Genomic DNA, 21902 nt, shown 5'->3' with positions numbered 1-21902 from the left:
CTAGTCTCCTACCTCCAAAGGTCAGACATAGCAGAGAGAAAGGAGGCAAGAAAACAGGCTCCTTTCTGCAAAACTTTCAATACAAGTACTTGATCTACCTATGTTACAAAAGCCCCACTTCTGAAAAGGTCAAACTTTCTAGTTATCTACCCTTCTCATTAAAGAAAGGTGTCGTAAGAGCCAACTTCAAGAGCTCCCCAAAGGCCAAATCTGGGATAATATGACCAACAAAATAAATGAGGAAAGTAATGGATCAAAACCTACACTGTAAAAGAAATATCCATGAATCCATACTGTTATAAGTAATCCAATAAATAAATACACGGCAGAGAAGGAAAAGCTTTTTCTTACAGTAGAATTACTACTGGTAAATGCAGATGGAATGCAGGAAAGAGAAAAATTACCTTCTGGCAAAAACCCCAGTAATTGTTGTAGGCAAGAATCATCAGGACACTTGCAGTCTCAAAGCATTGCCCCAAAAGATACATACTTACAAAGTGGAAAAGCAGGAACTTCACAGGGGAGAAACCTAGCGGACATTGCGTTAACCAAGTAATCAAGGTAAACCTCACCAGTAACAAGACATATCAACATCATACACTTCCTGATACCATGCACAGAAAAGGGTAGAACATCACCTTTGGAATGTTTTTGCCAAAACATCAGACAAACCCAACCTGAAGGGCATTATACAAAGTTATTGGCCAGTACATTTCAAAAGTGTCAAGGTCATAAAAGACAAAGAAACTACCCTAAATTGGAAGAGACTAAAGGGACAAGATAACTAAAGGAATATGTGATCCTGGATTGAATCCTGGACTAGAAAGAGACATCTGTGAGACAAATGGCAAAATCGGAATGACGGTCTACAGATCAGTTAATAGTATTATATGAGTGTTTGTTTCCTAGTCTTGGTCATCGTTATATAGCCACATAAGATGTTATCACTCAGGGAAGCTGACTGAAGTGAGTATGGGAATTCTCTGCACTGTCTTTGTAACTCTGATTAAGAATGAAATCATTTCAAAATGGAAAATAATTTCTTTTCAATTAAAAAAAAAAAAAGAAACAAAGAAAAGTGGGAAATGGCCTCTGCTAGTGAAATGAATAGTGAAGAAAATAGGTGTCACAAATAGCACGTGTTTTTATTTTAGGAAAGACATGGTATCACTCCAAAGTCTCCCTCAACAGCATGCATGATGGTATAGTCAAGTAGAGCCCGCAGATAAGGTAGCAAAAGTATGGAGAAATAAAGGCTGAGGTGGTGGAAGAAAAAGACGAAAGTCGTACTATGAAAAGCCCAGCTGCTGGAGCTGTACACACCTCCTACCCTATACTCACCAGGGCACACTAACAATCTGGTATGTGTAGGGGATCCACCCACACAAGGACCGGGTGACCAGTTACTCTACCCCTTTGAGCCTCATCTATAAAATGAAACTAACTCCATCCATCTCCCAGGATTGTTGCAAGAATAAAATAATGTAAGCAAAAGCAATCAGAACTGTGTTTGCCAATTGAGGCCTTCAATAAAAGGTTCATACTGATGACCATAATTCAGAGTAAGAAAAGGTTAAACTATGTTCTGTAGTGGTTTAAGAAAGCAGGGGGAATATGTTATTCATCTTAAATAAGCTTCTATTCAAGAAGGTTAAAATGAAAGCCATGGAGCCTGAAAGGATAAACTCTAATTAGCTGGGAACACACTAAGGTGAGATATACCTCAATAGGTGTAGTTTTCCATCCTTAAAGTTATGTGCATGTTCAACCCAATTACAGTGAGCTACACATCTGAAACACAACTCATCACGAAAGATGATCAATGTTTGTTTGTGTCATTTGATACCTTTCCTCACCTAATTAGCATTGAGCACTTTTGTAAATCTACCAAGGACCACCACAAAACATTTCAGGAATATTTACGCCTTTGTAGAATTATTCTATTTCATAAACTTATGTAAAACATTAATGCTAAACTATAATGGAAAACAAATAATTTACAAATGAAAGAAAACCAGCTATGATTGCATTCTTGATTTATTGTCTTGGGTAAGTATATCAAACAGCATAGCTCAAACCTGTATGTCTCTTAACATATTCACATTAGCTTAATGCCCAAGTCAAGTCAATATGCTGAACAATTAATGCTATAAACCTCTTTGGTCATTTCCTTGGATACATTAACATGACAATGGGGATGGCAAGCAAAGTACCTACCTCTACAGTATTTGCAATGTAACGGTTGTCACCTTCAACTTTGACAGAGAAGTCATAATAACCACTGGAAAATTTGGCATTCATGAAGTTTAGCTCAAAACCATCCCTGTTAAGAATGACAGTGGGATTAGTAAGGACTCACAAAGAGGCTACAGAGTGAAACACTCCTTGACACAGTTCAGGCTACACTTTTCTTTTGTTTGACTTTCTACTCTACTTGGGCAACTTCTCTCCTCAATCAGAGTTTTTAAGTTTTCTCTATATTATGTTGTTGTTAGGTGCCGTCAAATCAGTTTTGACTCACAATGAGCCCATGTACAACAGAACGAAACACTGCCTGGTCCTGTGCCACCCTCACAATCCTTGCCATGCTCGAGCCTATAGTTGCAGCCACATGTCAGTCCATCTCAGTGAGGGTCTTCCCGTTTTTCTCTGACCCTTTCCTTTACTAAGCATGATATCCTTCTCCAGGGACTGGTCTCTATTGATAACATGACCGAAGTACGAGAGACAAATTCTGGCTATTTTTGCTTCCAAGGTGAATTCCGGTTGTACTTCTTCCAAGACACATCTGTTCATTCTTCTGGCAGTCCATGGTATTTTTTATATTCTTCACCAAAACCACACTTCAAATGCATCAACTCTTCTGCAGACTTCCTTATTCATTACCCAGCTTTCACATGCATATGAGGCTACTGAAAATACCCTGTCTTGGGTCAGGTGCACCTTAGCTGTCAAAGTGACATCTTTGATCTTAAACACTTTAAAGAGATCTTTTGCAGCAGTATTGCCCAATGCAAAATGTTGTTTGACTTCTTGACTGCTGCTTCCTTTGGCATTGACTATAGATCCAAAAAATGAAATCCTTCACAACTTCAATCTTTTCTCTATTTATCATGATGTTGCTAAATGGTCCAATTGTGAGGATTTTTGTTTTATGTTGAAGTGCAATCCATACTGAAGGCTGTAGTCTCTGACCTTCATTAGTAAGAGTTTCAAGTCTTCACTTTCAGCAAGCATGGGTGTGTCAAGTGCATATCACAGGCTGTCAACGAGTCTTCCTCCAATCCTGATGCTGTATGCTTCTTCACATAGCCCAGCTTCTCGGATTTAATTGTAACCTACTTAAAATGACTTCCCTTCCCAAGTTTCCAAGGTCTTCTCTTTTATTTCCCAACTCAGCTCCTAAAGTCCTACCTCCCTCTGTTAGCCTTCCACAATAAATGCAAACAGGTAAGTACACAGTGTGATCCCAAGTATGTTCACCATGCTCACATGGAAAAAGAACACAAAGAAAAATTACTCCAAAATGTTCAAAGTGGTTGCAGTCGAGTAGTGGAATTGTGGGTTATTTTTTGTATTATTTCTACTTACCTGTGTGTCATGAATTTTCTAAAAAGGACCTATCTCATTTTTTAAAAAATATTCATAATTTTCAAAGGGAAAAGAAGATAGTGAATTCATGACTGTAGCTACACAACAAAACACCAATAATGTCTCTTATTATTCCTACAAAATTATTTTGCTTTTTAATTTCACATATCACCTGTACTATCTTTATGATTGACTAATAAATGTATTTTCTCTCTGAAAGTCAAAGCTCCTGATGAATAGGGACCATTTTATTAACTTATTCATAACACTTAACAAAGTTTCATACAAATGTTGACCCTTAATTTCAAAAATTTGCATAACAATATGCACTCATTAAACATAAGGTTATAGAATATTTAATCCCATGGGGAAATGTTCACAGCACACTGTTACAGACAAAAAAAAAAAACCTAATTCAATTTAAAAATATATTTATATGCATACAAAAAAGGCTGACCAAAAAAGATAGCAAAATGTCAACAGCAGTTATTTCTGGGTGACGAAATTATGGAAGATTTATATTATATTTTTTGTGTTTTCTGTATTTCCCCTACAATAAACATATATGACTAATATATCAGAAAAAAATAAATATTAAATTTTAAAATAGCTATTTATATCACATTGACAAGACAGAGGTAACTAGAAATAGTAAAGAAAACAGTAAAAAACAAAGCAAAATATTTTTAGTTTTAAAAATCCTTTCCTTACAACTATAAGATTTTTGTATCAGTAGGTCAAATTTATCTAACCAATGTTGAGGTAAATTTGGTATTACGATCTCAGTGATATCCACATCAGTCTGGGTTGTACTGGCTACAAGGAGCTCTGATGCTGCAGACCAAAGGTTGGCTGCTAACCAAAAGGTTGATGGTTTGAAACCACCAGCTGCTCCATTGAAGTCTGCTTTGGTAAAGATTTATAGTCTTGGAAACCCAAAGGGGGTCGCCATGAGTTGGAACTGACTCAATGGAAGTAAGTTGGGATTGGTTTTTTGATACTGGCGCAGGCTTACTTTCCAAAACAAATATGCTTGTGCCCTGCACAAATCTGCTCAGGACTTACCCTACAGGGGTGAAAGATGTCTTCTGCAGAACAGTGGCTCTGGAAGCTATGGATTTAGCATGCTCTAGTTTAACAGTGGCCTGAATCAGAGGCTGGGATAGAACATTGGTGACTTGCAACTGGAAAGAAATAAAAAATTATCTGTAAGACAAAGGCTAAGGAATTTTGTTTCTGTGGTGCTCTCCCCAGAGGGAGCAAGTGCTGTGGGGAGGAAACACTTCATTTTAGGAAATCTTCATTGACCTTTGTTCTGTTTCCCATCAGAAATCAAATACAGGAGAAAGAGAATCAAGTCTGGGATGGGATAGATTACAGAATGTTAAAGCTGGAGTTTCTCAGTTTTCAAAGGAAAAGAAAGTGACTGACTGTCATTTTCCTTCTTTCTGATCCCGTTTCAGCCACTATACCGTATTACCTTTAAAAAAATCATTAGCAAGAAATTTTTTTTTTTGGAAGGTACTGGCAATGGGAAAATGAAACAAATATGGATAACATTAATGTCTATCATTTATTGAAAGCCAGTTACTGTTACTACTAGGCTGTGCCCTTTCCATATATCCTCGTATCGATTGTATGAGATAGACAGCATAAGCTCCACCTGACAGATAAAGACACTGAAACTACAAGAGGTTAAGGGACTGCTCAAGGCCACAAAGCCAGTTAAGTGGTTGAGACTGGACTCAAACCCCAGTCTGCTGGCTTCAAAGCAAGTACTCTTGCCACTTTGCTCTTCTTGTCCCCTTGAACTATGTTAATCAGGTTACTTCTCCCCTGTCTCTGTTGAGAGGACATGAGTTATAAGTAGGGAGGATAGGCAATTTGAAGGGCACTTCCTCAAGACCAGGAACTCTGGTGGTATAGTGCCTAAGGCACTTGACTGCTAACCAGAAGGCTGGAAGTTCAAACCCACCAGCCACTCCTTGGAAGGAAGGTTGGGCAATCTACTTCCGTAGTGATACTGCCTTGGAAACCCAAGGAGGGGTCGTTCTGAGTTGGGTCCGACTCCATGACAGTGAGTTTGTTTTTTTGGTTTTCCTCAAGAGTGCCCCAAAGTAGAAGAAATTATGGGACAGATGGTACTACTCTATTTGAAACCCCAACATTTAAACATAAATAAAACACTAATTTCTTTTGAAGGTCTTAACTCAGCACTGTCTCTAAACAACAATAAAATGCCTCATTTGAGATGAACAATCTCAGGGTACTCAACATTTATGCATTTGCTCTGTTTATCAAGTTAACACGAAAGAGAAGTCTGTGCTTAGTGCTGAGTGAGAGAGGGCTCTGCTTTGAAGCAGCACTGTCAGGACCAGGGAAGAGGAGACCCGCTATTTATGTAACTACTATGAGCACCATAATTACAGGGGAATTAAAATAGCTGTCTTAGAACAATATATTTAGAAAGTTTTGGTGCTGGGCAATGTATTTTAAAAGCAAGACTTTTCTACATATCTGGAATTATGGACCCAGAAATACAGTTCTCTCGCACTTAATTTATTCAAAGCCCGTTATCAGGAAGGACCAGACCCCGGCGAAGGACATCATGCTTAGTAAAATAGAGGGTAAGTGAAAAAGAGGAAGACCCTCAACAAGATGGACCATCACAGTGGCTGAAGAATGGGCTCAAGCATAACAACAATTGTGAAGACGGTGCAGGACCAGGCAGCATCCCGTTCTACTGCACACAGAGTCACTGTGAGCCAGAACCAACACGGAGCAGAAACAGCAGGAGGCGAACTCTGACAGACCTGAAGGAGTCTGTGACTAGTTTAGGCTCAGCGGTCATGTCCACATTTCCAGGCAAAGGGAAATGAGTCTTGCCCTAGATTCAACGGGTAGGGACTCATGGGGCCTATAACTGGTGGTATACCATGGTCTTTGGATTTCTGAAAGTCTTGCAGCAGAAAATGGCGATCACAGTGCACATTTTGGGCATGGAAGTCATACCCGCAGGACAGCCTGCTCGCGAGAGTCAGAAGGAGAGCCCTCGGGCACAACGACCACTGGCACATGGTAGCGATTCTGGGAGAGAGCAGCTGCAGCAGAGGCTACGCTAAAGGCTTCTGAGAGTGAGTCAAAGTTCTTCTTACTGAAGATGGCATTCACCAGCTGGATGACCTGATCCTGAAAGAAAAGGGAGATGCATTCCAGATTTTTCTCCAGCAGGAAAGCCACCTCTTCCTCACCACCTAACTCAAGTTATTCCTTATCTGTTTCCAGGTGTTCACACAGCAAGTCTTTTAGCCATTAATCCAAACTGTAAGGGATGTGTATGTGTGTGTGTGTATGTGTATGTGTGGTGGTGGTGGGGCGGGGGAACAAATATTCTGCATTTAAGCTTCAAAACCGAGATTCAGATTTGGCTGTTTTTTTCCATCTGTTCAGTATAAACTGAAACTCATATATTTCTTTGTCAACCATTTATTTGAATGTTTACTATGCAAATGCAGGGTACTTCCAGATTACTAATGAAATAAAGCTACATTTTTAATGAAAAAATGACCTATTAAAAATAAAATTTACAATAATTTTAAAGTTTAATAATTAGTCAAATTGTATATGTGAATTAATAAAGCTGTTATTAAAAAAAACTGCTCAAGTATTAGCTATCAAACACAGCTACACAATCATATTTATGTAATCATGTAATATATACTAGTGATATATCACTCTCTTGAAGGAATCAGTATATAAAGATAGGGATGCATATTATAAAATACAAGTAACAAAGAAAACTAATTTGTTCTGTAAACTTTCACCCAAAACACAATAGTATGTTAAAAAAAAAATTATATATATACCAAAAACAAAGCCCACTGCCCTGGGTCAATTCCGAGTCATAGCAACCTCATTGGGTTTCCAAGGCTGTAAATCTTTATGAAAGTAGATTACCTCATCTTCCTCCTGTGGAGCAGCTGGTAGGTTCAAACTACCTATCTTCTGGTTAGCAGCCCAATGCCTTAGCCACAGCATCACCAGAGCTCCATATAATGTGTACACACACACACACACAACAATAACCAATTGTTCAATGCCTGTATGTGCCAGGCACCGTGATAGGTGGCTAAGGCACTTGACTGTTAACCAGAAGGCTGGTGGTTCAAACCCATCAGCCACTCCTCAGAAGTAATGTTGGGCAATCTACTTTCACAGTGATACTACCTTGGAGACCCAAAGAGGTGTCACTATGAGGAGGGTCCAACTTGACGACACATAATAACAACAACGTTGACAAAAACCCTGAAAACTAGGTATTATCTCTTTTTCAAAAGGAATCTCAGGCTAAAAGAGATTAAGTAACTTGTCCAAGTCATAACAGAAAAAAATAGCAAAATCAGAATTCAAATACAGATATTTGTTTCTAAAGTCCTTCCACAATAAAACAGGTTCTTTCCTGTTCTCATCAAATCACTCTCCCAGCTAAACTAGCCCACCTGCCTCCGCCCCCGGCTAAACCAACCTCCCTCCTGGCTGACCTTTAAGTAGTAAATTGGGGTTAAGCTTGTATTTATGAGACTAAATCTTATGGCCAAAATGTACATTAGAAACTAAAATAACTCTCCATTAAGAAGTAATGGGCTGCTTAAAGACAACTAAAAGCAATTTTTTAAAAAAGTGAAACCTAAAAGGCATTATTAAAATTCTGGAGGTTGTTTGCTTAAGAGGAAACATTTTCCACTTCAATCAGATTTGTTTTTTAAAATCTCCCATCTAACAAAAGAGCTCCCTGTTCCTGACAGTGTTATTCACATTCAACATGAAATAATTTTCTTTAATTGTACCAATTACATTTTTCCATCACTAGGCTGTTGACAAGTTAAAATGGGTGATTGCTCACTAGAATTGTGTCAAAAACAGTGACAGCAAAATTATTCCAGCCAAATACGTGGTTAGTAGAAGCTCAGAAATAAAGCAAGTAAAAGTTCAAGTTGTATGTGTAGAATATTGCTAATTCATCTGTTATACTATGTATGGGAGAATCCCTATATGATCTGTACCAAGAGACCCCACATTCCTGCACTATTACCTATGACACTTAGGATGAAGGAAAAGATACCAGAAGAATGGAAATACATGAACAAACTATTAGATTAGATCCTCTGGAGAAAATAGTGAATTCAAATAAAGTAAACCATATTCTCTGTCTTGGATAAACAAACTCTGCACAAAACTCATAATGTGTAGGAAATATGAAAAGTTCTGTGAATCCAAACCTCTACTTATAAAACGTAAACAATAGCAGTCTGTATTTTAAGTACTTTAGATCAAGGGTTGGTCATCTTCTCACAGACAAGGGGTACAAAGAAGGTCTTACTCAAAAAGGCTTCCCACATACATTCCAACTAAAGGTTCTTTCAGGTTAACAAGCTCCTCTTGGGAAAAAAAAAAAAAAAGATTAACTCTTGGTGGACGTCTGGTAGACAGACATGCCTCCCAATGAACTATTTCAATCAACAAAGATTAGCTGAAATTTAGGCACTGCTAAGGACAAGGGTGGAGGAGAAAAACAGGCAATTTTGAAGTATAAGATACTTCTCACAAGAAAGAGGATGTATATGGGCCACCAAAGTGGAAGCATTCATGAGATAGGCAGGAAGGGAGGTCAAAAAGAAAAAGGAGGGTGAAATAAGAGTAATACATCTGCCCTTCTTGCCAATACCCCATGACATGTACACACCCCATTTAAAGCAAGTGTAACATTTTGTTTGCCTGTCTATTCCACTGACTGGTTTGAGGACAGGGGTGACATCATTCTAGTTCTCATTTTCGATGTGGAACCCATGACACTGAGTGACCATGCCCCAGGGCTAACAGAACAGCCTTCCCAAAAAAAGCTATTCTTAGCAGATCAAGTTGGCCTTAGGGTTCTACATCTAGTTAGACAGGCACCTCCTTAATGGATGGCTCAGTCCCCACATGGTCCATGAGCTTATACATGGCAGCCACAAATAGTGCTGTTGTTTCCAGTCCTTCTTCAAACTGGAGATACACGCCCCCCAGTTCATCCAGGCGAGCAACAAGGTCCTGTCACAACAAAAGGGAAGCATGTTTAAAGTCCAGTGATAACAGAAATGAGACCTACACAACACTGTCAACCCAGCATCAATACTGAGTTTAGGAAAATCTCTCACTCTAAATCTGGAAACAGTCACTGAGGACTGTTACCAGAGAGTACTTAGTACTTAATACCAGGAGATAAAGTATATCATACAGGTATTTCAAGAGCAGTCTCTTCTTTAGCTCTAGCCCCTTATATTCATACTCAAGCCCAGGAATTGGGGCACTGAAGGCGCCAGCTGTTCCAGGCAGAAGGCCAGTGAGCCAGGCTGTAGTGCAGCCAGGAAGCACAGTGACACAGATGGATTCCTTGGCCATCCGTTTAGATGCCACCTACACAGCACAGCATTTCCCTTTCTTATTCAGAGCTCTAAAACATGGAGACCCAAAGAGGAAGGGAGACGTCCTGCTCTTCTGGGCAACATGACTAGGCAGCTACTGTGCCCATGACACATCCAGTGATGACATGTCAGGACCACCTGCCATCATTGGCAACACAGTCCAGGAGAGTGGACTCTGAGGAGCAGGACATCCAGAGCAAAGGGAAAGGTAACCATAAAATCCACAGAGACTACTTACTGAGCACCTATTAGGTACAAGGCAGTTTAGATGTATTACCTCACTTATTCCCATAGCCACCAACAAGGAGACATTAAATAACTTGCCTAAGATTACATAGCACTAAGCGGCAGAAAAAAAGATTTAAATTCATGTTTGTCAGACTCTAAAACATTGTGGACTTTAGAGTACATATTTATAAGAGGCTGGAAAAGCAGTTTGTTACCAAACTTATGGGGTAACTATATTAGATTAATAAATATTGCCCAGGACATACTGCTCTGATAAAAGATCATGAGTGTGCCATGGATATGAGAAAAAATGTAACTGTCCATAAAAAATCATGCATGTGTATCCGCAAGACTCTTCTAAAGGGTTTCAAAGACAGGAGCTGGGAAATTTGGCAACACAAATTCACACCTCAATCTCCTCCACGATGCTCCTCAGGTTAGCCTGCTGGGACAGGTGGGAAGCCGTCTGCAGAGCCTGGACTGTTCTGGAAAATAGAGAGTAGGATTCCAATGAATGGCAAATCATCTTCCAGCTAATCACCTTTCTTGTTTCTGGACACCTTCTCAAATATCCTGTTTTTGTTCTCTAGAAGGTCAAGACAGTCTCAGCCTTAAGGAAATGATTTACAACCTAGTTGGGAAAGATGTAACAAAGATGAGAAAAGATTATGGCATTCTGAGATGGCAATCCAAGCAACAGAGCCAGCAGTATATACTGTGAGCACAGATCATAGGGGGCGCAGGCTCACCCCCTCAAAAAGTCTGCTTTGTTCATGACAGTATCACATACAGAACATGGAGACTACAAATTAATTAGATTTATAAGACATAGGCTCTGAGGGAGAACAGGATTCAGTTCAGCCAAAGTTTATCTTTCATCCCCTATGTTGTACAAGACACCATGCCAGTTAATTTTCTACTTTTCCTACTCCCAGACCAAGGAAATGTGGAGTCTCCATTTGCAGGTGGAACAAGAAACTGTTGGATATAATTTGTAGCAACTCTTCAAAAACCAGAAAATGTCATTTGAACAGAAAGTGTTCAATAAACATGAGCTCATGGCTGATGTGCATGATTCCATCATCTTGACATGCGTGTGACCTGAAAGTCACACAGCCGTCAGCATTAAATCAAAGGAAAGGAAAAGGAGATTTGATTCCAAAACCAGTCTATTCCCTTTCTCTTATCATTTTAATTATAAATGTACATATTTGTCCGAAAAAGAAGAGTTAAAATTTGTGTAGTATCTACTCCCTAAAGGATAATTGGGAGCTCTGGTAGCATAGTGGCTAAGGCACTTGACTGCTAACCAGAAGGTTGACGGTTCAAACCCACCAGCCACTCCTCGGAAGGAAGGTTGGGCAATCCTACTTCCGTAGTGATACTGCCTCGGAAACCCAAGGAGGGGTCGCTATGAGTCAGGGCTGACTCGACGGCACATAACAACAACAACAACAAAAGGATAATTGTTCTCCAATTTACTTTTAATTTACTATATTGTAGGCATCTTTCCACATAAGTATATAAAAATGTACTTCATTCTTATTAACAACAACATAGATTTATAATGCCTGAACGTATCATAATTCACTAATTTAATTGCTAACTGATAAACATTAATGCTTCCAGTTTTTTACTAGGTCATACAATGCTATAACTTACAACCCTTGCTCATATAAAGGTATGTGTCACTTAATGAACACCTGACTGCATTTATGTCTGACTGCGTATCTGTCCAGTCCCAAAAGGTGCTTTTTTTAATTTGAAAAGACAGAGCAGCTGTCCTTTTGTTCATTATTTTCCCCTAATGGTTTTAAAGATCCCACACTCAGTCTCTTGCAGCACCAGTCCATAGGTGGGATACAGGCAAGTAAGGCAGAGGACATGGCTCTGGGCATGGACTCCTGGGCTTTGTCCAGCAGGTACTTTTGTCAAGCTGGGCTGGATGAATTCTGCTCCCTCCCCTCTCACTCCCTCTTGCTTCTCCCCCACAGCCACCATCTCCGCCACCACCTGTCCCTCCTCCAGCCTCTGTCAGCAACTCTAGCAGCAGCAATGGTGACAAGAACAACTGGAAGCATACTCTCATGAGATTTTAATGCCATGTTTGTACAACATCCAAATCACATAACATCCTATTTCACAGAATGTATCATGGACATTAAGCAACATATACCTGTATTTTTATCCACTTGAGTATATTTCTGTAAGGTAAACTTTTTAAGGTGGAATGTGATATGCACACATATCATCTCTTTTACTAGATCCTACTCTCTAAATGCAGATACTTTGGAAAATTTAAGTGCTGTTTTCCTGGGTAGATTAGGGAACACTAGGGCCCCCTGGTTGTTAAACGACTGCCACTCAACCCCTCCCACCCTGCTCCTATAGTTCTCTAATTCCCAAGAGATATCTGGGCCCTTGTGTAAAACTACCACTTATCAAGTCAATGTGTCAGGGAATGTAGAGCAGGAGTTTGTCTGCTTAGGTCGAGATCATAACAATTCAGATCCCCTCCATGGAAAACTAAATTCCATTAAGATGACAAGTTAGAAAACAGAAGAGTCACAATTCACAGGGAGGGAAGCCCCAGAGTATTCGAGAGTATTCAGCGACTCCTAGGGGATGGATGCCTGCTATTATAATGCACTTGAGAAAACGACACCTGAATTTCTAAACAAGATAAAAACCTCCTATCTGCCCATGATAAATGTTGAGCTCAGAAAAGCCTGCTAAGATAACCTAGAAAGAAGTGTTCAATGATGATAACCATTTTTTCTTCTTTGGAATGAATATTATGTAGGTAACAACCTCAGAAGTTTCAGCATGAAGTTAACCCACTTGGTTTTAGGAAAGTTTTGTCACTGGCTTTAATTACTTATGCCCCAGCCAGCAATTCCTTTCCCTCTGGAGCACAATATTCAAACACCATGAAGCGGATCCTGTCTTGCTAATATACCACAGATAATTCAAAGAAATTGGCTCACGGAAGATCACAATGACAACTTTTCAGATGGTTCACTCAAACCTACAAGTATTTTGTTTCCCATTCAAGACAAGTTTATGACAGACACCTCCTAGAGTAAGTCCATTAAAATACAGAGGGCCCTTTTAGAAGATTCCTAATTTACAGCAGATTTCCTTAAATAGGGAAAGTAAGTAATATATTATTCATATAAGGCATCCTGCCAGGTTTGATCTTCACAATAACCCATGAGACAGATACCATGTCCCCTGTTTTACATATGAGAACACTGAAAGTTGGTAGTAGTGTATGTGTGGGGTACCTAGCCCATGCATGGTCACAGAGGTATTAAGTAGAAGAATTTGGACTTGAACACAGTTCCATCTGATCCAAAGCATGTGCTTGTTCTACAAGGCAGCCAAAACACAAAATACAGTTTCAGCTTTCAGTATACAACTCTCTTGGGCATCTCTCGTATCTGACATGTGCCAGGCTCTATGTGCTTTGCAAACAAAGGTTATAATTTAAAAGAGAAATAATGACAATACAACCAAGGGAGTAACCAGATCCTTAAGAATGGTACTTAACAAGGAAGTGCTCTAGAGGAAAAGAAACTCCATTTGTTGTAGGCCCACTAAGAAACAGGCACTGTGCTAGGCTCTTCATATGAATTATCTCATTTAATCCTCCATTAGCTCTATGATGTAAGGGTTACTGTCTCATTTTACGGATGAGGCTCAGAGAAGTTAGTAACTTGCCCCAAGTCACAAACCAAAGAAGAAACAGAGCTGGCATTGAAACCTAACTCTGTCTGACTCCAAAATGAATGCACTTCCTTATACTTTTCCCTGTTCTGGGGTTGTAAGGAAGGAGACTTTCCTTTCTGCTTAGAGAGAAATAGGAATATTTTTCTGTGGAAGATGGCATCAGAGAGAGGTGATGACAGTGACATCATGATGAGACAGTAGTGATCGCAGAAAAAGGCATTCTACCACAAGGCATTAAGAGTAGAGATCAAAAGGACCACAAGAGGATAGGAAGATTGAACATTGTGAAAATGTCAATTCCACCCAAAGCAATGTATACATTAATGCAATCCCAATCCAGATCCTATCAACATTCTCTAAGATATGGAAAAACCAATCATTAACTTTATATGGAAAGGAAAGAGACCTCAGATAAGCAAAGCACTATTGAAGAAGAAGAATAAAGTTGGGGGTCTCAAACTCCTAGATCTTAAAACCTACTATATAGCCATGGTAGTCAAAACAGCCTGGTAATGGTACAATGACAGACACATAGACCAGTGGAATAGAATTGAGAACCCAGAAATAGATCCATCTACCTATGGTCAGCTGATCTTTGACAAAGGGCCGAAATCCATTAAATGGAGAAGCGATGGTCTGTTTAACAATGGTGCTGGCAAAACTGGATATTCTTTAGCAGAAAAACTAACTCCAGATGGATCAAAGACTTAAATGTGAAATCTAAAACTATAAAGTTCCTTAAAGAAAAATTAGGGGCAAAATCAGGGACCATAATTTATGGCATAAATAGACTATCAAGCACAACCCAAAATGCACAAACAACAGAAGATAAAACAGATAAGTAGGGATTTCTAAAAATTAAATTTTTATGTGTTTCAAAAGACTTCTCCAAAAGAGTCATAAGAGAACCCACAGATTGGTAAAAAATATTCGGCAATGACATATCTGACAAGGGACTTATCTTTAAAATTTATAGAAAACTCCAACACCTCAACAATGAAAAGACAAACAATACAATTAAAAAATGGGCAGAAGACATGAATAGACACTTCACCAAAGAGGATATTCAGGTGGCCAACAAACACATGAAGAAATGTTCCCGATCATTAGCCACTGCTGTTGTTGTTGTTATGGGCCATCGAGTCGTACCCCTCCTTGGGTTTCTGAGGCAGTATCACTATGGAAGTAGATTGCCCAACCTTCTTTCTGAGGAGTGGCTGGTAGATTTGAACTGCCAGCCTTCTGGTTAGCAGTCAAGTACCTTAGGCACTATGCTACCAGAGCTCCTTAGAGAGATGCAAATCAAAACAACATACCATCTTGCCCCAGCACTAAAAGCAAAGTTCAACAAGACACAAAATAACAAATGCTGGCGAGGATGTGGAAAGATTGGGAGTCTCATACACTGCTGATGGGACTATCAACAACCACTGTGGAAAGCAGTATCGTGATTCCTTAAAAATTTGGAATTAGAAATACCATTTGACCCAGCCATTCCATTACTAGGTATATACCCTAAAGAAGTGAGAGCCATGATAAGAACAGACATATGCACACCCATGTTCATCGCAGCACTATTTATAATAGCCAAAGATGGAAACAACCTAGGTGTCCATCAGCTGAAGAGTAGATAACCAAACTACGGTACATACACACAATGGAATACTACTATGCAACCCTAAAGAATAATATAGAATCTGAAAAACTGCATAATGTGGATGAACTTGGAGGAGGACATTATGCTGAGTGAACTAAGTCAATCACAGAAGGAAAAATACTGTATTAGTCCACTATTGTGAAAAGTCAGTGAAAGGTTTATATATGGAAGGAAACTTTCTTTGTTGGTTATCAGGGATAGGAGGGGAGAGGAGGGAACAATGCTAGACAGGTAGAAACAAGTATTGATTTGGGTGAAGGAAAGGGCAACATACCCAATGTGAGTGAAAAACATAGTAGCACCAAGGAAGAGGAAGACATAGAGAGGCACATGGGAGATAAAGACAAAGATGAAGCCTTTTGCACATATAGTACTGCGTTGTCAGTGATGACAAACATTGATCTACAGGTGGACAGATGGGTGGACAGGCTGAACAATCAGGTATGTCTAGGCAGGGGGAGTGTACCCATGAACATGTATAGGGTTGGCAGACAATGTTTCTACAAGTATATTTTATGTTCTGTAAGAATGTCCAGGTATATAGTAGAGCTGACAAGGGACAAGGTTGTGGTGATTTCTTGGCCACAGCCAGACCCAGAGGGAGCGAGTAGTTGGACCTGTGGGCTCGGAATCATGTCCCAAGGGACAGTAAGCTGAATTGGTATAGCATACTACACAAAAACATTGTTCCACATCCTACTTTGATAAGTAGCAACTGGAACCTTAAAAGCTTGCAAGCTGCCATCTAGATGCAACGATGGGTGTCTCGTCATCCACAGCAAAGAATGAAGAAAAGCAAAGGCTCATGGAAATGATTAGGCCAAGGTACTGGTATACCATGTGATCCTCAGCCTATATGACCATGAGACCAGAAGAACTAGATGGTGTCTGGCTACCATTGTCAACCACTCAGAGGGGGACCTATGTAGGAGATCCTGGATAGAGTGGGAGAACAATATGGAACAAAACTCAAAATCATAAATAAAAAAGACCAGGTTTGCTGGTCTGATAGAGCCTGGTGAAACCCCTGAAACTACGGTCCCTAGCTGCCCTTCAGGTCTAGAATTGAACTCACTCCTGTGGCCAAATAAGAGACAGGTATATGGGTTGAACATTTACATCACGTAGATATACTCCTTGGAGAGATCAATCATGGGAGAATAGAAGGGCAGTGTATGCACAGGAAGACCACTTAAGGGGCAGGAGTGCATGGGAGGGAAGGACACAGGGAAGAGGTAACTACGGGGAGAAGTGGGAAGAGAGCTGTTACACTGTGGGGAATTGCAGTCCATGTCATGAGATAAAATGTGTGTGAACTACAGTATGGAAAATGAATTTGCTCTGTAACCTTTCACCCAAATCACAATAAAAATTAAAAAATTTAAAAAATAGGACCACTAGAGCTAAAGTTTGGAAAAGTGTACATGAAATATCAAGCCCAGGAAAAGTACCAGCCCAAGTCACTGATTACTGACCACGTGAATATGTAATGGGTGTGAGAGGGACAAAGAGATTGTCAACTGCCCTTAAAAAAACTTCGAGGTTAGAAACAATTTAGTTCTTAGAAAAAACCAAAACTTGGGAAACAATCTAAATGCCAACAAATGCAAGACTCAAGGCATTCTACAGCATCTTGTGGGGGGCGGTTTGCAATTAAATGGAGAACACACACACACACACAAATGTTTCAAATTAAGTATATTAGTGTGGTTTTTTTTAAAAAATGACATATATTATCACTTTTAAAAGTTTATACCAAACATCCCTAAGATGGTTACAATAATTAAATTTATAATCAACAGGAAAGTTGCTCAAAGTCCCTTTCCTGTAATTATAGGTGCTTTTCCCTCACTTAAGCCTTCTGCAGGGTAGAGTCTGATGCCTAGACCACTCTGTCTTCGGAACACCCAGCTTCTCATACCAGATGCCGTCACTGAAGACTTCAAGGGATCCCGTAAGCAGATCATTCCTTGCAGAGCCTCCACTGCCAACCTCTTGCTGAGCCCCAGGCAGACTCAACACAAGATGCTGTGGCTCAGTGGCCTCACTCTAACCTCCAAAAGCAAGTTTTTGTCTCAATGTGGTTGTGTGTTTATGCTTTGACTCAGTATTTGCCTTCTGATTGAGTAGCTTGAGGAAGACTATGTCTATGTAAGCTCCACAAGGACAGGGATTTTATCTGCTTGAGCTCAATACCACGTCTGCGGTGCCTAGCACAGAGCCTAGTATGTAGTAGATACAGAAAATATTTGCTAAACCGATGAATGAACTTTCTCAGAACAGGACTGAGAAATGAAGTCTGAGAAGTGCACATAGAGGGTGACTCACGCTAGCACAGTCTCTTCCTTGCTGAGACGAGCGGTTAGGGCTCCGAGTGCTTCTTGGGATGCCAAGGGGAGGCCAAAGCCACTCAGGGCTGCAACTGCATGGTAGATCTGGGTAACAGAAGAGTCTTCACTGACAGCTGCCAGGAGGAGATCTTTGGTTTCATTTGAAATAGAGATCTAAGAAAGGATTGGCAGACACACAGGTTTAGAACAGGTGCTGGCAATTTGTGGCAGGCTTGCCAAAGATGGCATGCACAGCAACTGCCAAAGTCACCCCTGCCCAGCACATGACCACTCCCCGCCCCAGCTCCCCAGACACCAGAATAAATCTCAGCAGGACACTTCTGAAAAGATGCTGACAGAGCAGTTGTTTATTTATATGGTTCTCCGATGTTCAATAAAATGGACTTCAAGAAATCCGTTGTGGGGCAATCTTCCTTCACTTTGAACATTTCTAAATGTTCAAAGGAGATGGAAAGAAAAATCAAGGCTTCCCCAAAGAAAGACAACAACCAGAGAAAAAAGTAATTTAAAACCCACAACAAGTGAAAAGTCAGGGGAAAGTAAACATGCTATACTTCTTTAAGGGGGTAAAAACAAAAATTAAAAAAAAAAAAAAAATCACAAGATCAGAATTCCTACCCATACCATGGATTCTTATCCAAGTTTCATTGTTCAGGAAAAAAATCATCCGCCATGAGCCCCCTCTTTAAAAATGGCTTCACAGTTTAAAGTAAATTTAAATGTAGGAACCTGTACTCACCTCACACCCTGAGAGGGACTGGCTGGACTGGGCAGCATAGAAAAGGGAATCCACGTTGCTTGGATCAAGGTTGGATTTAATGAAGGTGCATGCTTTCTAAATAGGGGGAAAAGTGAACGTTAGGTAACGATACATACAGTCACTGGGAAAGAAAAAGCATGGGAGCTTGAAAAATAGCAAATAAAATCTAAGCCATCATAAAAGGCTTAAAATATGAGTTACTTAAGACTTAGGTATTTAAGCAGCTATTTTCTTTCTTTTTTTTTTTTTTTTTAACTTTTATTGTGGTAAAAACACACAAGACATTCACCAACATAACAACTTACACATTTACAGCTCAGGGACACTGATGACATTTTTCATGTTGTGCCACCATTATTGCTATCCTTTTCCAAAATATTCCACCACCATTAGCATAAACTCAATGTCCCCAAGCAAAAGCTTCCCCCTTCCCCCCTTCCTTCTACCTCTGATAACCACTAATAATGTCTGGTTTCTACATATCTTTTTTTCCCTAACCTATCTAGAGATTTTCCCTCCCCTTCCCTCTCTTCCCATCCCTGGTAACCGATAAAGTTTCCTTTTAAGCAGATATTTTCCATAAAGCACTGTATCATCAAAACCTGCTGACTTCATACAAAGAGCAACCATGAAGACCTTCTGGTTTTTCCAGACTCTAGAAAGGAAAGAAAAGAACCACTTTCACTGATCATTGGCCATGGCTATGACCTGTGCTGGGTGTATGCGATGCTCTTCCTTGTGATGAACTTGAGGACATGTGGTGGTAGATATTATCAACTCCATTTAGCAGAGAAAGAGACAGGACTGCAGTTGCTAAGTAACCCGATGAAGGTGACAAAGCTAGTAAGTGAGAGAGTGTCTCTTCTGATTCCAACTGTACTGAGATGTCTCCAAAGGCAAGTCAGACTCAACATATTTAAAATGAGCTTAAAACCTGTTTCTTCACCTGGACCTCCTGGCTCATGTATGGGCATCACCATGAACCTGACTACTTAAGCAGAGACCTGGGAATCATTCTTGCCCTTCCCCTCCAAGCTCTATCTTCCTTTTCATATCTCAAACTCAATCCCCACCCTCTTGCTTCTGTTAGTGTCTTAGTTCAGTCCCTTGCCATGTCTCACCTAATTGTTACAAACATCTCCTCACTGGTCTCAGGTCATGCTATCCATTCTACACACTGCTTCAGGAATGATCTTTACAGAATACAAATGTAACCATGCTATTTTGCTATTAAAATCTGTTGGTGGATGAAGAGATAAACGAAATGTGATATATATATATATATACATACATACAATGGAATACTACTCAACCATAAAGAGAAATCCTGATAGATTCCACAGTGTGGGTGAGCCTTGAAAACATGCTGAGAAAAGTCAGTCAGTTATAAAAGGACAAATATTATACATTCTCACTTATATGAAATAAGCAAATATATAGAGACCAAAGATGATTAGGAGTTATCAGGGGTGTGAAGGAGGGGGAAAGGGAGAGATTTTGCTTCAGGGGCATCAAGCTTATGTGAATCGTTGGCGGAATGACTTGGGAAAGGATAGCAAGAATGGTTGTACAACCGGAAGAATGTAATCAATGTCACTGAATTGTACTTATACAAACTGCTGAGACAGGGTATGTTTTGTTATGTATACTTTTACCACACATACACACAAAAATTCAGAACAAGCTCCAACGTTTCTGACCCAGAATAAAATGTCCTCATGACTGACCCTCACTCTGTGCCAGCTTTATCCCCATCCCCACCTCTACCCAAAATATTACCTTCCAGCCTACTGCAACTCCCCAGACACACCATGCTCTCGTCATTCAATGCCTTTGTTCCTCACACAGCGCAGGTATGCAACAGAACCCCAAGAAATATTATTGAATGGTTATATTGCTAAATATTCTGACTGAAGTAACATAGATTTTGACTATTCAAAATTACATAATAAAAATAGTTAAAAGTGAGTGCTTCTGAATGGGTACAGGGTTCTCATATGGAGTGATGAAAAAGTTCTGAAACTAGATAGTGGTGATGGTTGCACAACACTGTGAATGCACTTAATGCCACTAATTATGCATTTTCAAATGGTCACAATGCCAAATCTTATATTACGTGCATTTATTTTATCACAATGAAGGAGAAAAATGGGTGTTTTTAAGGAATAAGACAGAACAGAACAAAGTGAGAATGGGTTGCTGCTTTTCACTAGCAGCCATTCTGTAGTATATGGTCTTACTATCTGATGTTTCACTGTGCGCATGTTACTTCAACAACAAAAAATTTTGATTTGAGTCTTAAGACAAATGACTTTTAACCAGAAGTCTGAAAGAAGCCAGAGGCAGAAAGGAAAGAAACAAAATACTTCACCCTGCATAAATTAGGGATCTGTAAACGGAAACGAATTAATTTTATTCAAGTGCTCCTTATCGAAGAACATTGGTAAATTTAAGATATGTGCTTTGTCGCCATCTGGTGCCTTAACAGTGGAATGACAGCACCCAAATCACCAAAAAAACGTTATGGTCATTCCCACCCCTTTTCGAGCACTTGAAATGTGCCAAGCACAATTGGCAGGATATAGTTCATATATCCTAGTTTGGTGAATAGTGCCTAGGGTCTTAAAAGATTGCAAGCAGCCATCTAGGACACAACTATTGGTCTCTACTCATCAGGAGCAAAAGAGAAAGGAAACCTGAGACTCAGAGAAGAATCTAGTCTATAGGACACATAAGTAAACCACAGCCTCATCTACCCTGAGCCCAGAAAAATGAGATAGTGCCCAGCTACCAGTATCGACTGTTCTGATCAGGGCCAAAAGAGATGGACCCTGACAGAACGGGAGAAAACAGACCAGTTGACACTAAAAGACTCCCCCCCAACCTATCCCCGTGATAACCCATAAGCAAACTGAAGCTATCTCCTGAGATTCTTTTAGATAAACAGCAGAGTGGCTCATAAAATAAAGAATATAACCTGTGAGTACTGCACACCCTTAAAAAATAATCCATATAAGACCAAATGATCAAAAATTACTCTCAAACAATCATGGGAGAAGGAAGGGCTGCTTATGCACAGGGAGATAGCTCAGGGTGCAGAAGAGTATGAAGGGATGGAC

At 39.8% G+C, this 21902-nt stretch overlaps 1 protein-coding gene across 1 annotated transcript in view; it reads right to left on the bottom strand.

Moving 5' to 3' along the window:
* RPN2 (ribophorin II) overlaps window positions 1–21902 on the bottom strand; it is a 64185-nt gene that overhangs the window by 22885 nt on the left and 19398 nt on the right. The window contains exons 3-9 of the mRNA XM_042783582.1: window positions 18763–18858; window positions 18001–18176; window positions 10693–10768; window positions 9547–9681; window positions 6604–6780; window positions 4657–4775; window positions 2218–2323 (exon numbers count right to left, since the gene is read on the bottom strand). Coding sequence (XP_042639516.1) covers window positions 2218–2323; window positions 4657–4775; window positions 6604–6780; window positions 9547–9681; window positions 10693–10768; window positions 18001–18176; window positions 18763–18858 — 885 coding nt within the window. The remainder of the gene's footprint in view (window positions 1–2217; window positions 2324–4656; window positions 4776–6603; window positions 6781–9546; window positions 9682–10692; window positions 10769–18000; window positions 18177–18762; window positions 18859–21902) is intronic.

This window comes from Orycteropus afer, unplaced genomic scaffold, assembly GCF_000298275.1.
Source record: "Orycteropus afer afer isolate SDZICR_OR568_19922 unplaced genomic scaffold, OryAfe1.0 scaffold00020, whole genome shotgun sequence".
In the NCBI taxonomy this organism is placed as follows: Eukaryota; Metazoa; Chordata; class Mammalia; order Tubulidentata; family Orycteropodidae; genus Orycteropus; species Orycteropus afer.
The sequence above is the reverse complement of the archived record's forward strand: the minus strand, read 5'-3'. Positions and strand labels throughout refer to the sequence as shown.